Source organism: Manacus candei, unplaced genomic scaffold (assembly GCF_025592945.1).
Source record: "Manacus candei isolate 608988 ecotype Guabito, Panama unplaced genomic scaffold, ASM2559294v1 h1tg000021l, whole genome shotgun sequence".
NCBI lineage: Eukaryota > Metazoa > Chordata > Aves > Passeriformes > Pipridae > Manacus > Manacus candei.
The window spans coordinates 632,558-652,344 of NW_026138069.1; the positions used below are offsets into that span (position 1 = coordinate 632,558).

Genomic DNA, 19,787 nt, shown 5'->3' on the forward strand with positions numbered 1-19,787 from the left:
GAAATTGTTTTACATCATTTCAATACTCATAAGATGTTGTGAGATGGTTTCATGTTTAAAATGTTAATATTATTTCTGGCAATCAATCTCATTCTTTTGTTGATTTTTCCAATCTCTCAGGAAATTGGAATGAAAATATTTTACTGATGTTACTATCCCTGGGAAAAGCTTGTCAACATGGATCCAGGTTTATTCTAGACACTCAAAATATTTGGTGTGTGGTTTTGTATTTTTCCTTCATCAGAGATTATGTGAGGCTAGGGTCTGTTCACATGGAGACAGTGAGAGATACTGACACTGTAATTAAAACAAAAGGCGACCTCAAATATCTGTGTGCACATTTATGCAAATATCCCTTTTTGCAAATGATAATACGAGAAAGTCATTGCATTACAGTAGCTCCCTCATTTGAAAGCTGAGTAGACACTAGAGGGATGTATATGCGGTAGAAATGTATCTCTGCCACACACACTTCTGTAGCAGTTCTGTGAGCATTGGGGATCAATGAAGCCTGATTTTGTATGGATTTGTGTCTTGAGGTTGAGACCCTGTCTGGACTTTGAGGTCTCTCATGAAGTGCGGCACTTTTTACCTCAGTGAAGCATTAACTGCAGCGCTTAACCGGCTGCCTATTTTCAGAATACTTTTAAGGGCTTAATAGTTTTTGGATTTCAATACTTCTCAAATGTGCTTGATGAGCTTAAGTATTTGAAGATTCAGAGAGGTCTCAGACATTCAAAGAGGCAGCACAGTGTCTTAAACACAGTTTCTACAAATTGAGGCTAAAGCATCCTCACACACATATGGAGAAGAAACAAAAAATACGAATTAAACCAGAAAACATGAATTTAAACATAAATAGGAAATTTAACAGCTATGGAAGAAAAGATAAATACGCAGATTAACCATCAATCACACAGGAGATCTTTCACTGACTGTGAGAATTTAGCTCCTAATTGCAATTCGTCTTTTTCAAAATCTCCTACATGTTCTCTTCTGTAAATGTATGTAAAGCTTCTCACATTGGACATTAAAAAAAAAAAAAAATTATGCATATGCCCACGTGCCTGGGAGTAAAGAAACTTGAATTTTGCTTGCAGCTGTCAAACTGCCTGATTTCACAGGTCCATTTATGTGTTTCTTTACAATTTTTAATTAAAAGATATTGATTTGGCATTTTGAGATTTCTGTGATTAGTTAAAAAAACAACAAACAAACTGAGCAAACTCCACTGAGGATCTTATTGGCTTTGGAGTTTAATTTTGGCCTGTAAGAGAAAGAGCAATAGCTCAATGACAACATTGTTTTGACAGAAAAGTCCAGACATGAGAGCTTTAAGAGTATTAATTTCCCTGAGAGGTCATAAGGTCCCCAGCTTCCAAGTAGGTTAAAAAGACAAATCAAACTGAAGAGTTGAGTCAGGTTCATTAGCTCTGGCAAATCAGTTACCACAGTGAATGTATTCTTCCTTGGGTTTGTATTAAAGCAAAAGTTTGCTGTGCACCAAACAATGCTTTTGGCTGTATTTACATTTGTTATGCCCTTGTCATCATGGCCCGGTGATTCTTTTAAAAGACCAAATTGCAAATGGAAATGCAAAGAGACCCATTTAGGACTATAAACGCCTGCCTGCACACCTCTCCTCTGACCAGTGCCATAATTCTGGTTCAAAAAATAGCAGCAACAAACTCAGTGGCTCAGGATGCTCCAGAGCTCTCTCATCTTTTGAGTCCTGAAGAGTCAATAGCAGGGATCATGTCCCAGTTCCATGGATGATTCATGGGCAGAACACAGGCCGAGCAGCAATTTGAAGATGCCTCGAACTTTGAAGCTTGGAAGAGGTGCTGGGAGCAGAGGCTGTTAGTGAGGTGCAGTGGGGAAAGGGTCAGACACTGAAGTGAAGAGGTTCATAGGCTGTCAAGAGAAAACTGGAGGTTGAATTAATAAAGGAAGCTTCAGACTTTTCAGCTCTGAGTCACACAAATCATGAAACTACTTGAAATATTTCACCTACTCATACATCTCCTTTATCTTTCAGCTCTTCCCTCTTTTTGGTAGTTATTCTCCTGTTCTGCAGTCTTTCAAGTCACATCCTGCACTGATCTCCTGCTTCCTCATCCCCTGTTCCCATTTTGGTATCTTTCTGTTACTGAGCCTACATTACATTTTGCAGACCTTTCACATCTCGGAAATGCTGCAAGCAGTGCTTCAGAGCTCAAGTCACTGGATATTTGGTCTATGTGATGACACAGTACTAAAACAGCTGGAAATTTTTCTTTAAAAAAAAATTACTTGAGAAACAAAATAAATGATGAGGGTTTTTTTTTTAAGTGTGGGTTACTCACATACATGCCCCTGATGTATATGGGTCTGATAATAAACTTATGCTATTTATATCCATAGCAAGTTGGTAATATTCAACATTTAAAATGCAACTGAGGTGGAAAGGAGCTAACAACTCAAAAATCTGAAGCAAGTTATTCAGCCAAAAGCAGATCCCTAGCAGCTTTGAGGTGTGAACAGGTTGGTTTTGTTTTGAAGTTTGGTGAACCAAATCAGAAAAAGGTGAGAGATGCCCAGACTTCTGCAGTGTACCTCCAGCCCACAGCATGGTGCCTGAACGGTCACCTGCCACACTTGTGCTGTGGGTGAAGTGATGAGGGGCACACATGTCCCTTCTTGGGACTGGAAAACATGCCCTGAGACTGCTGTGAGGCACTGAAGTGGTAGCGTGGTGCAAAGCCTTCCTCAGCCCTTCTCTTTTACAGGGTCACTGCACGTTATGTTTAAAGCCAGAAATAAAAATCTGCCAGGCCAAGCTTCTCCATGTCAGGAGCCTGAGAGCTGCCAGGATCTCAGAGCATGACAGAGGCAGTCTGTGATTCATATGCATTGGGCCTGGAGTAACATTTGGCAAACTAAAATTTGTAGGATACAATTCTCATGAGAGTATGGGACGGGTCCCACAGAAAGGGACCTCCTTTGATGTTCATCTGGATATCATATAGGGCGGTGGCCAGTGGCACAGCTCACCTCCTCCTGAATGGGAGAAGAGATGTTACGAAGAAAAACCTGCTTGCCTGCTTTCTGAATAGATGGGAAGAAGAAAATCAACTCAGTTTCTGAAAGGATAGGAAAGCATCGACCCCCATCCCCACTTCAGCAGGACTGCCTGGGAAGGGGAAGTGATGCTTGGCTGGTTGTACAGTGGGTGTTGTTTTGGAAAAAACTTGCTTTCTTTTAAATGCCTCCGGCCAGGTCAGGGAGAGCAACTATTCCAAACAGACTGCTGCAAGCAGCTGGCTCAGGATCAGTGCTTGTCAATGACATCTGGCTCCTGCACCCCAGTATTCCTCAATTCTACCCCTGCACTGCCTATCTTCATTCCATGCAGGGAAAACCAAAGTGGCATCTATCAGTTATTCCAACAGAGTCAAGAACTTCTAATACTTTAAGTTCAAAATAAGAGTTTATTATGCTTTGTCAGGAAATGGCTGATTCCAGATAACTCTTTTTTGCAATATCTACTTAAAAACTGATTTGAAACACATACAGGCATGAAACAGCTTGTATTGTTTTTACTGCATTTCTTTTGATTGTGGTACACCGTGGAAGAAAAACAAACACATTCAAAAAAGCAGACACTCCCAGGCTCCACATCTGCAAAGTGCAATAGAGTTGTTTAGGTCTCCAGACTCCATCCTGTATCTATTTAAACATAGACATTTCTATATTTATATGAAGGCTCTTGCAAGTGAGGGAACAAAACCTGGTCCAGACTCCACTCTGGAAGGTATATTCAAACTTGGATCTCTTGCTAGAAGCACCAGAGAGAGTGTCTCCTTGGTTTTGATTTATAACAGACCAAATTATAAGTGTTTAATCTGGAGAACTGGAAGTCTCCAATGTCTGCACATGGTCAGTGGACCTGATATTTCTTTTGTGCTACCGTTGCCGTCTGTGAGAGACAGGAAATCCAGTCATGCAGGGGTCAAACCTGTTGCAAATAGGGACTACGTTCCCTCAGAGCCCTGCTCTTTCTTCAGTGACATTTTACTGAAAGCAAGATGCTCTGAACACATTTTGGGTGCAACACACTGTTCTGTTTTTTGTTTTTTTTTTTTTTGTTTTTTTTTGTTTTTTTTTTTTTTTTTGTTTTTTTTTTTGTTTGTTTGTTTGTTTGTTTGTTTTTTTTAATGAAACCATTTTGGCAAATACTTCCTGACCAGCTCTATTTTGCTCTCTGATTCCCATCCCTTGAATGGTACAAACAAGAAATAGAGAGGCCTAGCTACTATCTACTCTTTTTTCCTGACAATTGTTAGTCCAAATTGTGTTATCTGGCAGCTGATAATTTTTAAACACATCACAGGGCATATTTATTTCTCTTCTAACAGTGTTCACAAGTTATCTTGCTTAGTTAAAAAACAAACAAAAAATCTGAGCACTGGCATAATTTTACCCTTTCTTAACATAATCAAATTACTTCTGGTTTTACCCCAGTCTGTCACATTAAGTCCCACTTTATTGAGTTGTCTGACTGCTATTTGTATTGTAGCAGTGCCTAAAGACTCAGACAAGGAACGTGGTCCTTTTGTGAAGCACATACACTAAGGATCCATTATTATTTTGGGTGTAGATACACTTCTCTTCATAATTACATCCTGAGCTGTGACAAAGCGGCTGCCAGGCAACACAACTGTCAAAACTACATTGCAGGGCATTTGGAAAGCACAAATCAAGTGAAATAATAGAAATGTTTGGACCACAAGGTATCACACAGAACAGCCAGTGCTTGTCATATTTCTTATATCTGATCAGCCTTGGCTAAAGCATCCTTATGTCATAATGCCCTTTGTCCTTGCAAAAGGGCTGGTGCTGGTGTTGCCAGTTGGGGCTCCCAGATCTCTCTGGTGTTTTGAGGTCTGCAGCACACTTTTTTGTCTAAGTTAGGGCTGCAATTGTCCTATCCCTTTTCTGTTTTTGTGTCAGCAATAGGCATCATGCAATGGGCCATATCACTCCGCTAAAACAGGTGGTTATTTTTTACACCTAACCTTTCAGATCTGGCTAATGTTATGGACAATGAGTGTTGATACCAGCAGGAAAGAGGTGGTGGCAGACTGTGGCTGGAGCAAACCCTGTCCTTTACAAGAGTACTGTGTTGGCCTGATTCATGCTGCTCATCAAATCACACAGACAGGATGCAGTTAAGCCGATTTAACGACAGACAGCTACTGAAAGGAGCAGTTCTGCTTTACCTCACTTCCAGGTTTCTGCTTTCCTCAACCCTGCAGCTGTGTGGTCACAAGGTGGATCAATTCAGCTGTCTGCCCAATGGAAAATTCATTATTTTCTGAGGTGTTATTTTTCCACCAGATCAATCAACTGAATAGAGTCTGATGGTTACCAGATCCCACGTAAGGGCTGCAAAGGGAGTACACACCATGTGTTGCAGGCAGGATCACCGTTTCACAGCAGCCTGCTGTCAAGTCAGTGTAGCCAAATGGCCAGGCTGCTGCTGCTGCATTCAGATGCCATACTGATGCTGGAAGGGGCTATTCTGTGTCTCAGAACCCCTGACAGGTTGAGCACATCTGCCATCTTTCTACTATGGGTGCCTCTGTAATCCCAGAGAAGCTGGTTTAGGGAGCACATTAGTGATGAAAAAACCTATTCCTTTTTTCCCTCAAGGTTAGTTTCATGGTTAAGCCAGTTCCCTGTGGGGCTGGAGGAGTACTAGGGTCAGTCCTGTAACCAGTGGGACCTCTTGGCTGGGACAAGGTAATGTGGCTGTGAGATTGGCTTGACTATAATGTCATTTCCTGAGACATTCAGGCATTCATGAATTCAACCTGGATGAGCAGGTCAGCCTTATTTGTAGCTCTGAGGCAGAAGATGTAAGGGAGCCCCATATTGCGATCAGCTCTCATCTAATAGAAGAATAGAGTCTGACAGAGAGAAAGCAATACCTGTACCAGAAAGCAATATCGGTATCAGAAAAGGCTGATTCCAGAGACTTAAATAAAGCCCCCATAATTCATGGAACTGAAGGAATTGGTTCCTGGCATCGAGGGCTCTCTTTCAGGGATTAGGATTACCTGAATGACTGGAAGCAAGTCATTGACCTGAACTGCTTGGTTTCTCCAGTATCAATCCTGTCATGGAGGATGAAACACTTCTTTGACTCAAGAATCCACTGCAAAAGGAACTGAGGTGGTCTTCAACCCTTGCAGACATAAACAATGTCTCTGGATCATAGGGTAACCCAGGCATGTGGGAACCCCAGGAGGCTTCCAGCCCAGGCAGGTTGAGCGCTTGGGGGGGTCACACCAGGCTGCTTGGGGCTTCTTCTAGCCTGGTCTTGACAGCCTCCAGGAGGAAGTCGAGGCCACCCGGGTCCTGGAGGAGCCCGAACCCCTCTCGTCTGGGCTCGGACCCGCCGCCTTTGAGCGGGCTGGCCGCTGTCCCCCGTGTTCTCACCGCAGGTGCGGGGTCTGTGCCGGGCGGTGGGGCCACGGCTCAGGCGGCGGTCCCCGAACGCAAAGGAGTTAACAGGACTTTCTGCCTCTTCCCGCCCGCGCCTCCTCCACCCTCCTCATTACCTGCACTTTATCACCGCGGGAGCCGCGGCGTGGAGCGGGAGCGGTGGAGGCCGGCGGGGCTTCCTGCGCCGCCCGGGACGGTGGGGCCGGGGCGTGCGGGGGAAGGTGAGCGGGCGGTGCGTGCGAAGGAGCGCCTGACCGCCCGCCCGCCCGTGTGCCTGCCTGTGGGTGGGAGCGGCGCTGGGGCTGGGGCGACGCGAGGGGAAGGCGGGCAGGCAGAGCGGGAGGGCGAGCGGGTCTGCGCGCCGCAGCCCGGCAGGGATGCGGCATGGCCGTGGGCTCCGTGAAGATGCCGTCGCCGTGTGAGGGCGCGGAGCTGGCCCGAAGCTGGAACCCCGGCGGCGGAGCCCACGAGCCGGTGCAGCTGCGGCAGAAGCTGCGGGAGCTGCCCGCGCTGCTGCGGAGCGGGCTCACGCTGCGGAGGAAGAGCGCGGCCGCCGCCGGCCGGGTGAGTCAGTGAGGGAGTCCGCGGGCGGCCCGGGCAGCGCCCCCGGCGCCTTCCCGGGGGCCGCCCCTGCCCGGCCCTGCCCGCCGGGCCGCCGAGCGGGAGGCCGCGGGCTGTCGGTGCTGGCCCTCCGCGGGGGGCGGGCGGGGACGGAAGAGGGAGAAAGGGAGGAAGGGAGGGAAGGAGGATGCCCGGGAGGCGGCGGGGCGGCACCTTGGCAGTCCCTGGGAGAGGGTGCCCGCGGGTGGCTACGGGCTCGGCCCACCGCTGCCAGCTCTGGTGAAAAATGAAATAACAGGAAGGGTGAGCGCGCGTCCCTGTCCCATCTCCGGGTCCCTCGCGTGCCCTTCCCTCCTTTTCCCCTGCTTTCCGCTGACAGGAGGCACAGCGCGGCTGTGCCCGGACACCAGTGCACACACGTGTTACAGCAGCGAACTCCAGCGTGCCCGGGAGAGTGTGAAGCCGGGATGGACACACCCGGCCCCCCGCCTCGCGTGCCTCGGGAGACCGAGGCCGTGGGATCAGATGGGCATCGCGGAGATGCCTAGCCGAATTTCACTGAAGTTCACACATTTTTCAGAAGGCTGGTGGTGCGGTTTTATAGCTCAGGCAGTGCTCCGGTGAAGTACAGCCTGACATTCCTGTGGCTGGGAACTGTGGTGGTAAGCGGCCACTCGCTCTGAGCTCTCCCTGTTGTGACTGGAGCCGTATCAGGGGAGTGGCATTGCCATCAGGTCAATGACGGGTCGATCAGGTCAAACCTTACTTGCGGGCCAAGGCTGGATTGCAACCCACCGCCTGAACACTCTAAATGAAAGGGTGGGTTTACCTGCATGGGGTTGGGTTTGTCTGTGTGATAATCAGGCGAGCTGCTGTGTGGTTTTGGTGCACTGATAAATACCTGTGCAGGGAATTAGCGGGGGGAGGTCCGCATGGTGTGTGTTTTTACCCTCATCAACTTTGCAGTACTTTGCCCATGTAAATAAATGCTTTCTCTGCATAGGGAAGTTGTAAAATATAGTAGGGTGTGAATTTCAAACTTCCTGGGTGAATGCTTTGTTATGAAAAGGTATACATGCAAGGAAGATTAATTTCTTTCCTCAAGGACATTCAACCCACAGAATAAAGTGATCTGTATGGAGATGCCTAATGATTTTTATTGTCAAGTGAATTAGTAATTTGCCTAACAAGTTGTCCATAAGAACACAGAGCCAAGTGGATTCAGTCAGTTTTAAACAGCCAGGTCTTGTTCTGCTCTAAGAAGATGTTTGCAACAGACATCTTTCTTCCAAGAAAGATGAGTCCTATCCTGAATTGAGAGTAGTTTGTTCCACTTTTAAAGCATACTACCAAAGAAGTGAAGTGTGCAGGGAGGATGAAAGAAGCAGTGCAGAACTGCTGCTGGTAACAGTGTTCATTTGCAGGCAGGTCTGAAACACTGCTTTAGCAAAACAAATTCATGAGGCTTCAGGGAGACACCATGCAGAGCAGCCTCAGCTTTACTCTCATGGCTATTCCTCACCACCACTGAAAGCATTTGACAAGTGAGCGGTACAGCAGTTACTCTGTAAATATTTGCAGTGGGTGAGTTGACATCCTGGTGAGAAGCCTGGGTAGCTCCTGGGTCATGCAGCTCCTCATTTGTGCTTGCTGAAGCCTTGGTCCCCTCTTGTTTCACACAGTCCCAGCTGATGTTCTGTGTTACAGACCAGCAAACACAGTGTGACAGATTTACTGGTGGTATCACCTATGGCTTCTCCTCCCGGTACCCTGTGGGTCATCTTGTAAAGTTTTTCTTGAACTGTCTGTCCTAGTAGGAAGAAGACTGGAGAGAGGATAGTGAGTTTGTAAGGCAGTCTGGAGTCAACTCAGCAGATCTATTAGGAAGAAATGCTTTACTGTGAGGGTGGTGAGGCACTGGAACAGGTTGCCCAGAGAAACTGTGGATGCCCCATCCCTGGAATTGTTGAAGGCCAGGTTGAATGGAGTTTTGAGCAACCTGGCCTAATGGAACATGTCCCTGCTGATGGCAGGGGAGTTGGAACTAGATGATCGTTAAGGTCCTTTCCAACCCAATCCATTCTGTGATTCTGTAATCCTGTATCAGTGGGTGATGCTGCATGGAGGTGCTGTGTGGCACCAGCAGGACCTTCAGACCAGTGTCTTGGTCCTGTGTGGAGAAGGGAAACGCTGTGCTCTGCCTTCTCTGGGTTTGCAGGGACTCTCCTGTGAGTGCCTGGTGGGGTGTTCTGAGAGGTAGATCATACTAAGAGTCCAGCAGTGTTGTCGATTCACTTGTTCCCTTTGGAGACAAAGTGGGCACCTGGAGTGCATGGAGGCTCTCTCCCACATGTGCTATTCTTCAGGGAGCAGTTTGTTTCTGTTAGTAGTACCCTGTGTTGATTCCTGTCTGCTCTATGCATGTATCTTTTCCCCTCAAAAATGGACTTTTAGGGGCATGACACTTTTCCCATATTTCTATTTAATATGAAGAATATGACAGTCATATGAAAATGACAGTATTTGGGAGAGGAAAGGGATATGTTAGAACAGTAAAATATAGCATTTTTTATACACCCCACTCCTATGGACATATTTAAACATAACTCTTAAATTTAAAAAGTCTTAAAATAAGTTTGGGGAAAGGTTGAGTAACATAAATGTGAAACAAAGATTCCTTTTTTTCCCACCTCAACAAAATATTTCAAGTTAATCCAAAGTTAATTTTCCGAGGGTTTTGTTTGCTTATGAAAAAAACATAGTCTGATCTTCCTCTCCAGTGACTTTTTCTTTGTGCTTTTTTTGCTTGTTCAAACACCAAGCTGAGAGTCTTATTTGTCCAGCTGGTTTCACCAGGAGTGTTGCTCACTTAGGTGAGCTGTTTTCAAGTAAATGCTGACCAGCTGAAATTCTGGCTTGTTTAATTTCCTTGAAAAATATTATGACCCCTGAACAGGGGGTCTGCTTCTGATGCTGACTTGCTCAGGGACTGCCTGCAGTGCAGTTTGATTCCACATCTATAAAGCACAGATAATCTACATGTGTGCATGCCTGAGGACTATGGATAATAAAATATAATGGAAGCGTTAAGGGTACTATAATTGTTTTAAGGATGTACTTCACTGCATGCTGTTCAAATACTTCCTGTGCTCCAGGGGGAAGGAAAGCATTGGGTAGTAGAGGGTAGTATACATTTAAAGAACTGATTACATTTTGCAAAGCAGTATGGGGTGGAATAAATTTTTTAATCTGTTTGGATCTCTCAGTCCTTGGCCCTTGGCACTAGACTATCTGAAAATTGTGACCGGAGATGGGGATAATTGAAAATACAGTGTGACAAAATAAGATTTCCTTCTCGGTTCAGTGACCCCAAAACTGGAGAGCAGGTAGTTGTTTTTTGCTTTCTGTGTTGGGATACATCCAATACTAATACATATAAAGAACTTGGAGGTGGAAAAACAGCTTGTAGAAAAAGTTGTAGCAACCATCCTACCTGGACATTTCTATGCTGTGTACTGAATACACTCCGGTACACTCCACTGCTTCAGTCATTTAGATTAAACTGACCTCCAGTTCCTTGGCTAGGGAAGCCCAATATTTTTTTTAAAGCTCCTGAACTTCTACCTGGATGTTGGTCTTGTCCTTGAGGATGTTTTTTTCTTAAATTCAGTCTTAGGGCAGGCACAGCACAGAGACCCAAGATGGCACCAGTGATCAGACTGCACTTGTACAGTGAGCTGTGAGGTCTAGGTTTTACTTGTCATCATCTGCTTGGAGGTTCTTTATTTCTGCTGCAGAAAATAGCAGAAAATGACCCAGTCTTTTGCTGTGGGAGTCGAGTGTGTGTCAGAGTTTGTGCAGAGGCAGAGGAGGGATCTGTTGTAGAGGGTCATTGTGCCCTGTGGGACTGTTCCCCTCTGCCACGTCCTTTCTCAAAATCTTTGGAAAGACCCTTCTGTTTTCCAGTTGGCCTCCTTGAGTTATGTGTTAAGTGTACATGTAGTAAGCATGAGTACTTTGCTTGTGAACTGTCTTTACTGCTTTTCCTGGTGCCTGCTAAAGACATTTTCTTCTCCTCCCCTTTTTTTTGTAATTAGTGATGAAATACAGTTCCCTGCCTCTGGAAGCACCAGCAGTGAGGTCCTGCAGGCACATTAGTGTAGCAGTCACTCCATCATGCCAAAAGTCCTTTTCACCACACTCAGTTGCACTCTTAATGGAGCTAATGCTGCTCCTGAGAGAGCAGAGAAGTGCTCAGAAGGAGGAGGAATTGCCTTGCACATACACAGACACACACATTTTTAATCACCTCTTCTACTTTCTGGGCTCATATTTACACACAGATAAATACTGTTATATGTGAGCAGTGATGTTGCTCTTTGTCACAGTAGTGGACCTGGAAAACCTTTTGGTTTTGGTGTCAAACCCCATTACTCTGATAGTGTGAAAGATCTTGCTGTTCGGTGCAAACCTTCGCCATGGCATGTACCTTTTGGCTTGATGGAAGTTGAAGAGATACTATGACTATTTTCTCTTCTGAGACCCTGTAATTACTTTTGTGAAGTTCCTAGAGGTCTTCAGCCAGGCAGGTGTTCTCAGACTGTCTTCACCTTAGCTCTGCTTTGAGCAACTACTTTGCTGTATGTTTATGTCAGGATGTAAACTGACTGTAGGGTTAACGGGTTGAAAATAAACCACAGGAGTTAGGGTACAGCTGCTAAAAGTCTTCATGAGTTCAGGGTGAGACTGGAGAAGTTCATGGAAGAGAAATGTGTTGAGCATACATAATCCTCATCAGGCACAGAAGGTTCCTGAGCTGAAAATAGCTGGAGGGTTGGAGAGTATTAGAGATATCTATCCTATATTCTGGCACTAGCAGTTGTTATGCTGTTGGAGACAACTCTTCTTTGGCAGGGGAAAAAAATCAAACTATATGCAATCTGTTTTAATTAAATGAAGTATCCGATCCTCTCAACCTACATTCTGCTAAGCTTTTCCTCATTTCTTGTTAGAAACTTTCAATTACAAATGTCATTCATGTAGCTGTTCTCTAATCAGTTCATTTGGCGATTGGGGAAACTCTAGTGTTGTCAATGAGGTTTTTGCCACGACATTGGAAATTGCCTGCTGGAAATACTCAGAATTTCCAGTCCTTCTTTCCATGGCTACAGTGTGGTGGTAGTTGACAGTTACGTTTTGATTGAGCCAAGCATATAGATCTGCCTGGTACCCAGGTAATCTCACAAATGACTGGCATTTATGGCAGCCCATATCCTTGTTGGCAGCTTCTCATCTTCATAGTGCCTGAGTGACCTTGTATTTCATGCTGCTGAATTACACTCTTTCCCTAATATTCCAGTTCTTGAAGTCACCTAATCTTCCTGTATGACGTTCTATTTACATAGGTTTTGACAATACCTCAAATTTTGTGCCATCAACACATTTTAGTAGCACTTTTATGCTCTTTTGACCAGTGCTGTTAATGAGAAGATAGGAAAAAAATCATGAGAACAATTTCTCTATGTTTGCCTATGTTTATATATACTATAGAGGCTTTAAATTTGACATTTCTTCTGCATTAAAAAGATGCAGTGTTGTTTTGTGTAGATGCTGTACTGACTGAAATCAGCACACAAAAATGCTAGATTGGCTCAGTGGATTGAAAGTTTTACTGTCAGGAGTATTATCAAAGTTGGCTGTTTGATATTGGTGACATTTTGATTTCAAATCTGCCATAGAGGTTCTACTCAGTAACTTAATACCCCCATCACTTTGCAGTTATTATGTGACTAAAAATAGTCATGGTAAGTAGTCTTGAATTTTTCCTATTGTAATCAGGGTTATTATGTATTCCTGTTAAATGTACTCGATTAAAGTAATTGTCTTTCACATATCATATGTAGTATCCTTAAACTTGTCAGGTCTGTGACTGGTGACATATGAAATATTAAGCAACGAGTAAAACAGCTTTAGCAACAGTGACCATGATAGATGATGGGGAATTTCAGTGTCTCTTGTGTTTATTTGCATAATTTACTTCATAGTCAGTGTTCAGGGAATTACTAAAATGAGAATACTTCTTAATTAGACCATATGTTATGACATCTGAAAAATTGTGCCTGAGTTTGATTAACTACAGTAGAATGAAATGGAAGGCAAACACACATTTGTGTCCTAGAAAGTAACCTAGTATGTTTTGCAGAACGCAAAGTTATTTTTCTTCCTGAGGCTGGGGATTAGTCTGATTGCCAGGATGATGCCCACTACCTGTGGTCTTACACTGGCAATGGGAGTGAGGCTGGCAATGCCTGGACTGACATCTCAGCTGCTTTCTAGCAGCCTTGGGAAGGCCCAGATGCAGCACTAGCTGGTGCTGCTGCCAATGTATGGGCAATAGATACCATTATGTGGCAAGTGTTCATGGAAGCTGAACACTGATCCCTTGAAACATAAAAAATGCAGCAGCTTGCTTTAAACTATGGGAGAGGTTCTGTTTCTTTTCTCTGTTTTGATCCAGAGCATATCCTGTCCCTCTTTGACCCACAGTTGCCTACCATAAACCACAGACTTGACTGCAAATTGAGCTCAGGCTGAAAATACCTTGAGCTCATTTTGCCTATGTGCTTCTTGTCTTGTATTGGTAGTAATGCCTTCAGTTAAGGACTCCAAAGGAAAGTATTGATCAACCCTGTATGTTTTTTGTAATTCTGGTTGGACAAGGATCTCACTATTTTCACTTTTGGTTTTGCTTCTGTTTCTAAGGGATATAGTCTGCTGATCCTCAGATGTGGTGCTGCTCTGTGTGGCTTGGAAACCTATCAGAGAAATCTATGTAGGAAATAATATCAACTCCATTGGAATTAAAAGGAATGTATTTGCACATTTGCAAAACTTCTGCTAGTGTTACATCTTGTTGAAAGTTTTGATTTAAATGTGAGCTGATTGTCCCCTTAGTTACATACTTACAGGGAAATAAACAAAATTTACTTTGGAAACTGTATACTTTAATTTGCTTGGTTGCAAACCTGTATTATTGGTTAATTCACTCTAGATTTCCCAGCTTCCAGGATGAATGAACAACTCTGTATTGTACAATTATGACGAACTCCATTAAGATTTGTATTCAGCTGTTATTTGTATGTCCCCAGTGGTTTGAATTCCGTTCGCACTGTGAGGAAATTGCAAAACAAGCTGTGCATTTTTATGCTGATGAAAATGCTGAAAATAGACAGTGATAGCTTTTCAAAAGGGGAAAAGAAAAAAAAAAAGAAAGCAGAATATGCCATCTTTTCAACCTAACTCACAGAAACCATTGTAATAAAACAGATTTATGTTAATTATGTAACAATTAAAGTAACATTTTACATATAGGAGAGGAAGGTCCTTGTTCTTTATACTTATGCTATGTAACTTCATACTTGTAAAATATAACTTTATACTTATACTATGTAACTTTATATTTATATTATATAACTTGCTTATTCAGTTCCAGATGAAGTGTTCCTGCCCACCCGTGGTTTCTGACCTTGTCCCAGGTGGGTGCTGGGTGTAGCAGCCAGTGTATGAAGTGATGATGTTCAGTATGCAGACTTTTGGTCTGACTCTGCTTAAGTGCTCGAGACTTCAGATGGGTTTTGCCGCGTTTCTGTGCCTGATCACCGGGCACCCAGATGCTGTAGGTCTGGTCATACAGTCATCTCCTTGGGATGTCAGTCATTTTCTGTTAGGGGTTCGTATTAATGCCCAAAAAAAGAACCTTAATGTTGGTTGGGGCTCAGTATGGTGAAAATAAAATGGGACACCTTTTAACTCTGGACAGAGTGACAGTGCCCTGTTCTTCTGTAGTCTTTTAGGGCTGTCTTAGCTGGGCCACACGTACATTGCTCTGCTCCCATCCACAAACTCCTAAACATCTTTTTCCCCAAATCAGGCTATGCAGGTCCTGTAGGGTTCATATGAATGGATCCATTTCAGTGGAATATTTTAGTTTGCTTTTTATTATCTGCTGTATAAACTTAATCCATGACTTTATCCTTTTGATTTAAACAATTTTCGTTATATCTGTGCTTTTGACATGAGTTTAAGGATAAAAAAGAAGTAATTGGGGCTCTAAAGTTAAAAGCCGTGGAAACAGGATTTGAATATTTTGAAATTCTAAGTATAAAAGGTAGTAGCTATTCATAATTGTCACTGTGTCTTTTATCTCAGTTAACTTATGGCTTGGCTAGTCTGACCTTGCAAAATGGTCTTGTATTAAGCTAGGGTCAATTATTTATTTAATAATTTTAATCCTATGGTATACCATTTTCTCTGATCATTTCCTTTTTCACAAGATATTTTCCTGGAGAGAATATTAGAGAGAGGCAAACTGATTAAAAGTCAATATATTTTTTATGGTGCAAAAAGAAAATATTCTGCTGATTGGAGGAGAAGAAAACTCTTCAATCTATAAATACCAGTGGAGCTGTATTCATAGTATCAGTAAGGATCTTTTACCTTCAGTTTTGGAACTGAATTAACCCATTAAATCTTAAAATACCAGATGATTTCTGGTTTTCCTTTTTTTAAAGATTGATTGTGAGGAATGCATCTTTCTTTTTTTTCCCCCTTGTTGGTGAGGAGGTGACCTTTCTTTCCTTCCTTCCTGAACCTCATACCTAAGTCTTTATGTGACTGAGATGTACGTGTGCTACATGAATCACAGAATCCCAGAATATGCCAACTTGGAAGGGACTCACAAGGATCATTGAGTCTAACCCTTATCCCTGCACAGGACCATCCCTAAGAGTCACACCATGTGCCTCAGAGTATCATCCAAATGCTCCTTGAACTCTGTCAGGCTGGTGCTGTGACCACTTCCCTGGGGAACCTCTTCCAGTGCCCAGCCACCCTGTGGGTGAAGAACCTTTTTCTAATATCCAATCTCAACCTCCCCTGACACAACTTAGGCCATTCCCTCAGGTCCTGTCACTGGTCATCACAGAGAAGAGATCAATGTCTGTCTCTCCTGTTCCACTCACGAGGAAGTTGTAACTGCAGTGAGGTCTCCCCTCAGTCTCTTCTTGTCCAAGCTGAACCGACCAAGTGCCCTCAGCCATTCCTCATACAGCTTCCCCTCAAGACCCTTCACCATCTTTGTTGCCCTCCTTTGGACACTCTCTAAGAGCTGAATATCTTTCTTATATTGCAGTGACCAAAACCCCACACAGTGTTCAAGATGAGGCTGCCCCAGTGCAGAGCAGAGTGTTACAATCCCCTCCCTCTACTGGCTGGCGATGCTTTGCCTGATGCCCCCCAGGACATGGTTGGCCCTCCTGGCTGCCAAGGCACTCCTTTCTGGCATCTCATTCACCAGTCTGTGTGTACATCCGGGCTTGGAGCATCCCAGGTGCAGAATCTGGCACTTCCTCTTGTTGAACTTCGATCTGGTTGTTTAACCATAGAGTGGGTTTTATATGTGTGTGTTTTACTGTGATCTGCTGGTAGCTTTTCCTGCAGCTGCCCCTTCTGAGCCTCTCTGCAGGTCATTCATGTGTCAGCATCAGAACTCTGACTGTGAAACAAGCAGCATCAAGAAAAGAGCAGTGGCTGCTTGAAATGATACCACTGGCAGGAGAAATGCTTGTCAAACTATGCCCTTCATGGTGAAGTAGACAGTATGCAGTTTGTAGGTCAGCATTGAAGAGCAGGAAATACTGCATTTTGGGTTGGAAAAAACCCTAAAAAACTCCCACAAAACTAAAAAACCCCACTAAAATCAAAACAAACAGAAAAAACAAACCTAAAAAAACCCCCCAAACACCCCCCCAAAAAAACCCCTAACCAACAAACAACTCCACAAAACAAACAAACAAACAAACAAACAAAACCCGAAAACCAACAGAAAATTGAGGTCCAGACCACTTGTGAGCATTAAGAATTTATGATGTGGCTTTGCGGAGGGAGAGGAAAGAACAGCATGTGTTTGGGGTTTGTTTATTTTTTTTTTTTTAAGATGATAAGCTTTTAGTTGTGGTTTCCTGGCCAAGTTCTGGCGAAGAGAGCTAGACCCAGTGGTCCTAAAACACTTTGTAAATACAGATGGATGTGGTAATCATTTGCTGTCATAGGCTGCTACTGTACACTGCTCCATTTCATCCCATAGGTGAATGCACTTCAGTGATATGTCAATTGATTTTTAAAATATGGAAAGAAGGGGAGAAAAACAATGCACATGCACGGTTAGCTCTGAAAGTTGCAAAGCTGTTGTTTATTGGATGGCTGAAGGAATGAGCCGAAAGTATCCTTTAGATCTGCTCTGAGTCCCAGCTCACATACAGTCCAGTGCTTTGTTGTGGTTTGTTATTTCTGCAGTGCCTGAAACCTCTTGGCCGTGAAAGCAAATCTGGGGGTATGGGCTGAGAGTCTGCTGCTGAATCAATGTTTCAGGACCAACGAAGTTGTGTGGTGTTTGTTAAGGAAAGCCAGACTCATGGGAGATGCAAGCCCTAAAGGAAAAAGAGCAGAATCTAGTAGTTAGCTGCCAAAGAAGAAAGGGGAGGACACAACCTATCCCAAGCTTAAGTATGTTTTGGCTTGAGCAGGATAAACTGTAACATCTGTCAGGGCTAGCACTGATTTGTGCATGGGAATACTTTAAAGTACTCTTCCTCGCATTTTGTTGGAAAAAAAGTAGTTAAGAAACAAAATTTATTAATCCTTTTGGATTTTACAGTTATGAACACTTTTGAAAACTTAGAATTTAATTTCTATTCACAAAGAACAGCATAATCATGTTCAAAGTTGGAATTTTGGTACTTTAAAAACTTGTATTGTGCATGCCATCTTAAGGTTATACTCTGTCATCTTGAAGAGTGTTTGCAAATGGTTAAAAGACCTCTTTATTCTTCAGTATCCACATGTATATAAGAGATTGATAAAACTGCTCAGCCTGTTAGAGCAGAGTAATTCATAAATAGTGTCTTTGTAATTGTCTTTGACAGCAATTGCTGCAGCAAAATACATAAAATGCAAAAAATAATAATAGTAGTTAAATTAATACCTCTTTATTTATATTTTTACTATTATGTTGAAGGATATAAAGAGGAACATTCAGCAGATATTTAATTTCTTGTTTTATCTCATTAAACAGACAGTCCCAAAACAAATGAGTTTCAGATTAGTTTTACCAAAGCTATTTATCTAATTATGGCTTTCTCTGCACTTGAATGAATGGCTGCAAATCAATAGGTCTCTTAGGTTGCCAGGACATGCATTAATATTGGTGAATCTCCAAGCTAAATAGCAGGAGTGATGTGTCTTGTTTTTTTCCATTGAGATGTCTGTCCTCAGTTCATACAGTGTATGCATAAACTGAGAAATTATCTGAAGGCCTGCTTAAAGAGTTTAATTTTTAAGTTCATCATTTGCAATTTAATGTGGCAATAAATATTTATGTTGTACTGGTAGAGGTTTTATTAAAAAAAACCCAAAAAACCCAAAGAAATTATTTAAGAGGAAGCTGGTGTAAATAAAAACATGTTGTAGTGGGTCAAGATGATGGTTAATCTAGTCCTATATCCATAAGTTTTAGGTTAATCTAACAGGTAATAGTTTTAGCCACAAATATAAAGTTTTTTGTGCTTTCAAAGGAGTGTGTGGGGAAATGTTGTATAGCCTGCCTCCCACACTGTTTTTTTTTTCTAGTTTCAAATAGTCAGGTACTTTATACTCTGGGGGCTTGTATATACTTGGACTTGGTTAACAGTAACCGTTCTGCTTAAAGCTTTTCATGTTACGCCTATACCAATCCAGTCTTTTAATGAATCTGGATAGTATTTTGTCTTCAGATTCACCTTGGAACAGAAATTTACGTAGCTTGTCTCTGGGGTTTGGTGAGAATGACTTTACAGGAGAAGGAAAATGAAGTTTTTTGATTTATTCTGTTGTTAGTGAGAGGCTTATTTTTTATCAGTTTTGAATATCCTGCCTTTAATTTAAGTGACCCTTCTACTGTTCCTATGAGTCAGGGAACTTTGTGTACTGTTTTATTTTTTTTTTACAGCTGTTTTTAAAGCAAGTAAGCCCAGTCTCTCTAGATGACTCTTTCCATTCTGTAATAATTTTTGTCACCTGGCTTTGAACTCTATCTGGTTCTGCAGTGTCCCTTTGAACTTGTGATGGCTTGTGCTGAATGTAATATTCTAGGTGACACTGCACCGCTGTTTTATATGAATCATGCAATTTCCTCCCTCTATCCCTCATGTAGGCTTTTCATCCTATCAGTCTGCTATCTTTTTTAGAGCTCCTGGTGGCTCTGATTACTTTTTCACTGAAATGTCTTCACAGCCATTCAGGTTGCTTTCTTTAAGTTGATATAGTTAATTTAAAGCCATATAAATTGTCAGCATTTTTGCCTTGCATGGGCATTACTTTGCATTTGATGTGCATAAACAAAATTTAGCATAGAGTTCTTTACTCACCTACCTCGACTAGGTCCATCTGAAGTTGTTTATTGACTTCTGATTGTGACTAACCAAAATCATATAAGCAAAATTTGCTTATCTTGATGCTGACATCACAAATATGTTTCATTAAACAGCATTCAGCCTAGAATACAATGTTGTAGCATCTTTGCATTTTCCTTTTCCCTGAAAACAACCTTTTTAATCCTGCTTTTGTCCTTCATTACTTCGCTGTTCCTTGATCAACTAAAATGTTTTGTCTGCACATGAAAGACTGCTTCAGCTTCCTCTGAG

At 42.8% G+C, this 19,787-nt stretch overlaps 1 protein-coding gene across 1 annotated transcript in view; it reads left to right on the plus strand.

The window, feature by feature from the left end:
• The first annotated feature begins 6,809 nt into the window (after positions 1 to 6,809).
• Positions 6,810 to 19,787, plus strand: part of RAPGEF5 (Rap guanine nucleotide exchange factor 5) — a 159,806-nt gene continuing 146,828 nt past the window's right edge. Inside the window, exon 1 of the mRNA XM_051785914.1 lies at positions 6,810 to 7,053. Coding sequence (XP_051641874.1) covers positions 6,874 to 7,053 — 180 coding nt within the window. The 5' untranslated portion in view covers positions 6,810 to 6,873. The remainder of the gene's footprint in view (positions 7,054 to 19,787) is intronic.